The sequence below is a fragment of the Fistularia commersonii genome, chromosome 3, assembly GCF_037954325.1.
Source record: "Fistularia commersonii isolate RoL2024-O1a breed Wild chromosome 3, RoL_Fcom_v1.0, whole genome shotgun sequence".
Taxonomy (NCBI): Eukaryota; Metazoa; Chordata; class Actinopteri; order Syngnathiformes; family Fistulariidae; genus Fistularia; species Fistularia commersonii.
This window is the reverse complement of record NC_141286.1, coordinates 4,807,893-4,816,617: the sequence shown is the minus strand read 5'-3', so window position 1 is coordinate 4,816,617 and position 8,725 is coordinate 4,807,893. Positions and strand designations below refer to the sequence as shown.

The following is an 8,725-nucleotide window of genomic DNA, read 5'->3' as shown; positions in this document are numbered from 1 at the left end:
GCTGCAGCTTCCCTCCCTCAGCCAGAAGCAGAAGGTATCTCAAGGCAAAAAATGGTGCAGTGGTGAAGTTAAGACCGCTGCTGGTCTGCGGGTTGACCATAACAGCAATTCTACTTTGAGACCCTTTTTTTGGATGCTGCAGTTTTCTAATCAAACATTATGTGATCCTTTCTGCAGCTATTGTGCTATAGAAACATCAAATATGACTGCGACCACCACAGAGCATTGAATGAGATAACTAGATATTTACCATTTACATTATTAACAGTACATATATATAGAGAGAGAGACTATCCATTCGCTATGCATTGTTGCTAAATGCCGAACAAAAAAGTAAATTTTTGTTCAACACAAAAAAATTTAAAGTTTATGTATTTTTTATTTGCTTTTCAAGTCAGGAAGCATTAATGAAACTGAAATAGAACCTCTCGTCTTTTAATTACTTGTTGTAAGATTGTGACTTGTAGATTGTGCGCTCTTAATCTGCCTTTTACTTGAATTCAGTTGCTAAAATCCTAAAAATGATGAGGTTGTCCTGTGATTCAAGTATAAATTTACTATGAGCAGAGATGAATGAAAGTAATGAGAAGAGGGAGATAGAAACAGCAGCCTCTAAAGAGAGCTGATGAGGAAAAATAACAAACAGGTGGTGGAGGAAAAAAAAAAAAACAACAAAACACCACAAACACACACCGAGTGTTTAACGACTCAATTTTGATCAGAGGCTGTTCAAGCGAGCAATCAAGTGAGCTCTGGTGCCTCAGAAAGCGATGTTGCAAATTTGGGCGCTTTCACTGTGAAATAAATGATCAGGTTTGTATGCTTTTTTTTCTTTTTTTCCCCTCACTAAAATATTGTGCTGGAATAAAGCAATCAAGTGAATACGATGCCTCGGAATACAATGTTGGAAATTTTGGCGCTTTCCCTTTGGAATTAACTGTGTGTTTGTTTTTTCCCTTGCTAGAAATTGTACTGGACTTTTCCTCAATCGCTTCCGAAAATGCTCCTGAAACTCCTGAAACTCCTGAAACTCTATGGGCCTTCTCGCTGGACTGCATGAGGGCATGAATTAATAGTGCAACAGCTTCCTCTGGTGAAGGAAGGGTGGAATTGAATGCTGGAGTCAAAACTATTTTCGATGATTCGCTTACCACAAAATAGCAGGATACTTTTCTGGGCCAGAACAGCAAGGATGGTGTGAAGGCATGCAGTGGTTATCAAGACAATAACAGCACATCTTGTAAATTGTTACATTGGCTTAAATGTATTGGGCAGCTTGGTACAGAAGTTACACTTAAGAGACAATCTCACCTTTCCTACGAGCCCTCACATATATTTATGTTATACATTTTGATAAACACAATGTCCTTCTGGGTCCCCGCAACTTTCCTTATTATTTCAGCTTGATACTTTCTGGTTTTCTTTTGTTCATTTTTCAGTCTGTATACTCACATATAGCAAGAGGGGAGAAGGTGGCCTTTTTATGTGGAGTTTGTATGTTCTCCATGTGTCTGAGTGAGTTTCCTCCCGCAGTCGAAAATCATGCAGTGGGACAATTGGAGGCTCTAAATTGTAAGAGGAGCCTCAACTGAGGCTCGCGTCTGCCCCCTGAGGCCTGGAGTGCAGAATAAGAAGTATACATAAAGAATCAATGAAAGTATTCACAGCTAATCGAAAAGGTATTATAAACGGCTGGTGTTTAGAATCTCGATCTCAAAGAAAATCACTCCGAATTACTGTGATGTGCATTTGTAAACACATCTCTAAGGTTTCTTTTGTCTCCGATGTAAATATTTTTAGGTTTTAAAAAATAAAATCTGAATTGGCCTTGCCTGATGAAACAATACTGACTTAATAAAACGAGTCATTAATAGATCAGGATTCACAATGGGAAATCAGTTGTCACAACTCAAAATTCACATTTCTTCCCTTTCTTTATTTCATCTGACTCTCAGTATGAAAAAAAGCAACAAATAATTTAATCGGCTTTTAAAAGCATATCAAAATTACGTAAACCGCTCCTTGTTGCAGCTACACCTTAATTTTACCGTGGCCTTAACTTTTGATACTTCCATTCAAAAAGTAATAATCAGGCAGTAAAGCACATAAAAACAAAGCACATACAAAGTAGTGGTTCACTTACACGTACTGACGTGAAATACATATTGGCCTGGACACAGCTAAACGTCCACACTTGCCGTGAATTTCTCACTTGGCAATCTTGCCAAAAAGTCAGGTATTCTTAGAAAACACCACATCTGTTTGGGCTTTTTTTTTTTTCTCTTAGAAATGACCAGGACGGCTTGTGTGAGGTTACCGTGCTTTTTTCGTTCGCTTCTGGAAAAAAAAAGCCAATTTGCATAGCAAAGCCTGCACAATAACACTCATGATACACCAACATATGCGATGAAATATTCCTAAAAAGAGATTTGACAAATAAATTCACAGTAGAAAAACAACTTAAAGCCACTTGCCACTTGTTCCTGCTACAAATGTTGTGAGGATATTATGTAAAAAAAAAAAAAAAAGACAAAATGCGATACAAAGAGAATGGGGTTGTGCTGTGAGACAAAAGACGTTGAAAGCCTCTTATCTCTTCTCCTGTAGAATATTTTGTTCTGCTCCATGCAAAAGAAGAAGCTAGTCTTTCCTGTTTTTAAGCCTGGGACTGATGGGATATTGCCCAGACAACTGTGTTTGTGCTTTCATCCAAGTCCTGCTTCTGCAAACCATGTGCGTGTTTTTAGGACCTTATTTTGTTCTTGGTTGGGTCAAATGGCATTTATAGAACGCAATGTACGCTTTTCGCACGAAAAAAAACAAACAAAAAAAAAACCTGCGTGTTCCTGGTTTTATCTGATGAGATGGTAGGTGAGCCAGTACATGAAGATAGGTTGTGCTGCTGCTATGGACATAGTAAGGTACATCCGCATCTGGTTTCTGGCTCCTCTCACGAGCCGCCCCTCCGCTGCCGCCTCAGATAGCAACTTCAGTCGCAATGTGCGGATCTGAGGAAGGAAACAAGGACATTTTCTTTAATCAACAAACACATACACACAAATCGATAAATGTCATCCTGTGTTTGTTCTACACCAGATAACTTGATATGTGAATTTCCATGTATGAAGTTCTTTTCTCAAATGTTGACTCCTTCAAAATGGAATCCTATGGCATCCCAAAATGTAATTAACATGATAGCTGAGCCATATTAAAGTCATTATGCCTTTTGAAATGTCAAAAACAACATTAAACCTTTGTACATGTTTTAAGAATAGGGGAAAAAAAAAACTGTCTGATTAGATCACGTTGATTTGTTAATTGCTTCGATCATGTGCATTAATCATATTATGGAAGTGCTGTACTTTCCTGGAATGACAATAATGTCCTTTTTTTATTTTTCAAGGCTGAGAAGATTATATCCAGTTAACAAGAGATGAGCTCTTTCAATAGATTTTCACTCCAGTTGGCATGAATGAACATTAAGCTTTCATTGTTGTTACAAACCATTGAGGGATGTTTATACCAGCTGGTGCATACAAACAATTACCAGTATATTTATGGCAAAAGTAATCAGAGATTATGAGATCGATGGTGCAACATTAAAAAACTTATTTTCCATTAAAACCCTGGATACTTAAAAAACACTTGTCCAAACAAGTGGGACACAAAGAAATCACAACCCATATATTATTAGTGTATGTACACTACCACACACACACACACGCATGCATGCATACCGCTATGGTTTTAATTACTTCTATTTCAATATAAATGCTTCATAAGGTGCCCAGATGGTATAGCATCAGAAGAACAGCTTTTACAGTAATCTCTAATTCTGCAAAAACAAGTCAAAGTCCTTTCAGTGATATCCTAGGATTAGATCTGCGCAAAACCAAAAATCTATTCTTGTTCCAGGGAGAGCAAAACTGGACATTTTACCTCGCAGTAGCTTTTGGAAAATAACCACGGAAGTGATATCACTCTTACAATGAGCCCTTTGGATTTCCATATCTGACCTACAATTTATCTGTTTCCTGGCTACTTTTTTCCTTTCTTTATTCCCATATGTTTTTTTGTGCTTTGGAAGATGGAAAAGCACCTCGTGCTGCTGCCCTTTGCGTCAGCGTAGGGCTTGCAGCTCATTTGGCATTTACATTTGAACTGTGTCCATTTAATGGAAGTCGGAGGTCATCCCATCTAAGTCTTTGAACCCATTCAAAAAGATCAAGGTGTCTCTAGTCCCTTCCAAAACACAGAATTTTACCTATTGGGACAGCATTATACAAGCTTTAATGGTTCTGTGAAAACCAACGGCATAAACTGGGATTGTTATCACTTTCATTTGGCAAGAAAAAGGCTTCCTCTCACATTCTAGCTTCAAATCTCTGTAAAAAGTGATCGTAAATTACCAAAGATTAGCAGAAAAAGAGGAAAGGGGGTTTTGTGTTCAGCATTCAAAGCAGAAAAACTACAAATTGCAAGGTGGTAGGTGTATTGAATATTTAAGTAATGATGTTTGATCCTCTCTGGAGAGCACCAGAGGTATGAAGTGACCCCAGCACTGCACTACAATATTTGTGTTGATTCTGTGACTTTGCACCAGGAAGCTAATGGGTCATAGTGCATTTTATGAACCAACTTGTTCTGACATACGGTACTTTCAGTTTTGCACAAGCTGATGTTAATGATAGTTAGTTGATGTACATATCCCTATGTAATGATTTAAATATTGTTTTTATAATTTTGACACAATTTAAGATTTCTTAGCAACATATGATACTCACCATAAAGACAAATATAGCAGCACAACACCACAGTAAGGAGAGGTAGTATGCTGGCCTCCCAAACAACAGCCCTGAAATTACACCTACGATCATTCTGAAAAAACATTAAAAAAAAGCAAACAAAAAACAAGATGCATTAGTGCATTTATTTGCTCAAAATATCTGTACTGATATATAAGCAAAACATTTAAAGCACAATTACTTTGCTTGAGCATGGACTGACTTTTTCATTTGAAATCTTAGAATCATCAATTTAATTAAGTTACAGCCATGTCAAATGAGAGCAGTAACAGAAAGACCTACCCAACATATTTATAACCAGAGAAGGCAAGCAGGTCTATGGTTGTGAGATCAGTGTTTACGGTTACAAGGTAGAGTGAGAGGAGGACAGCTAGAACCTCCATGATCAGCCACACCAATGCTGAGCTGGCCTGAACCCCTAGGAGCTCTGGAGAAAACCTGAGGGCACAGAGATGATTCCCTTTTCTGTCAAGGGCAAAAAATCTCAAGGAATGAGAATTGGCTAAGTGTTCTGTGCTGATCAAAAAAAAACACATACCTGTTTTGTGTGCCAAGGGCCAGTCCAGCCACAAGGACATACGTAATGAAGCCCATAGCAGGAATGTAGAGATCAGGAGCATTTACATCAAAACGTGGCGCCACAGGGGTGTCCTGCTGGTAACTCACCTCCCAGTTCTACAGCCCATGTGATCAATCACATAAATCTTGCTTAGTCCTCAATTATTTCACCCAACAGCAAAAAAGCATTTTTTTTTTAAATTAAATTATACAACAAAAATACATTTTCCCTAAAATGACACAGTAGTTCCCTAACTGACACCTACTGGATTATGAAATATTGGTATCTATGGAGCTCTGTGGCATTTTTGGAAGATGGGGAAATATTAAAATACCCAGGCAGTTACAATTGTATGCCAATTAACAACAGCATCATGGGTCCCCTCATCTTAACCCACCGTAAATAAGAAGCATTTCTAATAGTGGAATTTATATTTAAAAGGTGTCAGCCAACCTACCTCATGCATGTAAGGAAAAACTAGAAGACCAAGCTTCTTTCCAACATATACGGTATCCACCGCGAAGTAGTATTTCAGCTTGGAAATTGGGATGAACCTGTCCAACTGTGAAGCGCAAAAGAGGCAGCCTATCTCAGTTGTAATAGCACTAAATGAAACGGAAATAATTTGCCTATTATTTAATGGGTATAAATTCCTGTACACTGTTGCTAATCTACAGAGATTGCTTTAGCAAAATGGAACCATGAAAAACCGCAGACCTAATGCAAGGCATGTGATTGAGAGGATAATAGAAGTATACAAAAGATACAAAAAAGAGCAAATGGGTTATGAACAATTAGATCCTTACTTCATAGGGTGCACTTCCGCCAAAAAAAATTATTCAACAAAAATCATTAAACAAAAGACATCTCTAGAATAACCTTAAAATCACACTTTATAAATCAGAAAAACACAAGCACACGACCAGTTTTTTTTTTTAAGCAAAAAAAAAAAAAAAAAATTCATATTCTTACATTCTTATCGACCATTTCCCTCCCTTGCGATGCCAAAGAGCTGCCATAAGCCATTGCTAAATTGGACATGGGGTCTGACAGCATGGCCTGGCCAGGAAAACCTGCTGCCTGGGGGCCGGTCTGTTGGTTTCTGTCCCCAAAAGACAGGATGACATATGATGTGAGAAAAATGCACAACCTTTTATGTAAATACAAACAAAGATTGCATATCTTGTACTGAGAAGTCCCCCGACATTAAGTACATACAATGTGATTAGACAGGTCAATATTTAGTCTATTTTGAGTCTGATGGAAGGGGATCCTACCTGTAGACCTGCTGTGATCCTGATCCAACTCCACTGGTATCCTCGAACAACTGGTTGCCATCAGAGTCGTCCATGGAGCTATTTCTAAGACGCACATTAGGCTCTGGGATGACAGGAGGAGAAAAGGGAGGAAGTTGCAGAAAGATATGAAAAGGAATTAATGACACACCATGAATCTCTTTTTAGCCATGTACCGATAAGCAGAAGTAGCAAAGCAAGCAACATGATCACAACTATTATGGAAAACAAAGAAACCAGCAAAATCCTATCATATTCTATATCTATTTCTATTCATAGAATACAATTGTGTGTGTGTGTGTGTGTGTGTGTGTGTGTGTGTGTGTGTATGATAAAATATAATAATAGAATAGTTATATTCTATTTCTTTTATTTCTGATTCCGATCCACTCTGAATAGACAATTGCATCTTCAATCCCATTTATTTTGGAGTGAAAGGTTCCATTGTCTGACAGCGCAATTCACTTAACTATGTCGAACAATGTAGAAAGAAAGATTTTAAATTACTGATGGAGTCAACTTTACTTCAAACATTTACTTCATCTGGGTTAAACTAAATCAATTCTAAATATGTTTAAAAGTGACAATGCAGCAACATTGCAGACTGCATAATCTAGGTCTGTGAATAAATAGGAGGCACAGCTACCAGAATAGAAATTATTCTGACGTCCTTAAAAATGTAATCACATGAAAAATTACACCACTGTGAAGACAAAAAATAGCTTCATCCCCCAGCCCATGTGACAAAGTCGTGATATAATACCAAGAAAAATCCAGACAAACATTTATTTACCCCAATATCTTCTTTACAGATCAATTCATAGCTGAACAATGTATACGCGTTGTAAAACATCACCTGGTCCTAAACTACTGGATCAGTCTTAAAAGATTTAGACACAAAAAAGGGTAATTCGATTATGCGGCTAGCGTATCAATATTGTGTGCGTAGATGTATCTCCTAAATTAATTCTAAATGTTTGTTTTCAAGGGAATTAAAACAAACTAGGAAACACTCCTATTTAGGAAGAGTAAAGTTAGCTAGCATTAGCTCGGCATCTCTAATATGCTGTTGAGTACATTGGCTGATTAGCATAATTAACACAGCGATTAGCTTCTATGTTAATTGTCAAGAAGATAACGATTTCTGTAATATAACATTTATTTTAACCAACGCTCTGAAGGGCCACAGAGCCAGCGACATAATTGGACATTTTTGGTCAGTGCTGTAATTAGCTGTCGAGGTCGGGGAAAAAATAGAACAAGCTAACGGCACCACTGGGCTCCGTGTACGTTGATTTACAGAAAGCTAGCAAGTCATGTTTCCAACAGTATAAGCCGCCGGTTATTTAGTTGAAAAATGTATTTGAACGACAAAATCACGTACGTAACTTACGCTGTCTGAACCCTCCTTGATGCGCGGTGTAATCCATTAGGACAAGTGTGACGATACTGATACTTCGGTAACCCAAAGAACTATGCGGGGATGGTTGGATCCCTGCAACCGGGAGTTAGCAAGCGGCGCACCGGAGTTCTTCTTCTGCAAATATATGTCCGCCAGGCAGACGGTAAAAAATCTAACGCTGCCTTCTAGAGGAAATAAGTTGCTATCATAGTTTTATTTTTGGATTGCAGGTGGGGGGGTAAACTTGCATTGAAGATATTTGAAGCTTCCATGAATTACATTTAAAAAAAAGAGACGGAAAAAAATGACACATGCATAACAAAGTGCATGATGGAGGAGTTGAAAAAATCCAAATAAGCCATTTTTATCATATGTAGAGAGACATAAATTCTGTTTTCTTTGAAAAAAGTGAACATTTTTCTTTAATAGATTTCCCTTTGTGAGGTGAAATGTAATTATCTCTTTTAACTGTTTGCCAAACATCCCTTGTATTAAACTGGAAAGTAATTGCGAGTTGCAAACAAATTTACACTACCCTGATATTCATTAAAATAATTAAATAGAAAACAGATAATTAATTCATCAATTCCCATAAATGCCTAAAATATATCGAGACGCCAACTTCTTGTGGGTCAAATATTGTACCTCTAGATGGCACTACCTC

General features: G+C 37.6%; 1 protein-coding gene across 2 annotated transcripts; it reads right to left on the bottom strand.

The window, feature by feature from the left end:
- Positions 1–1,915: 1,915 nt before the first annotated feature.
- On the bottom strand, positions 1,916–8,188 carry yif1b (Yip1 interacting factor homolog B (S. cerevisiae)). Of its 2 annotated transcripts, none has more exons than XM_086142175.1 (8): positions 8,053–8,188; positions 6,642–6,744; positions 6,337–6,466; positions 5,822–5,926; positions 5,344–5,480; positions 5,088–5,243; positions 4,785–4,878; positions 1,916–3,008 (listed from the first exon to the last, which is right to left on the bottom strand). In XM_086142175.1, the coding sequence occupies exons 1-8, from the start codon at positions 8,087–8,089 to the stop codon at positions 2,853–2,855; spliced, it is 918 nt and encodes a 305-aa protein (XP_085998301.1). In that variant the 5' UTR covers positions 8,090–8,188; the 3' UTR covers positions 1,916–2,852. The 2 variants fall into 2 exon arrangements, with proteins under 2 accessions (XP_085998301.1, XP_085998292.1); XM_086142166.1 differs by having other exon boundaries at positions 8,044–8,173.
- Between the last annotated feature and the right edge of the window lie 537 nt (positions 8,189–8,725).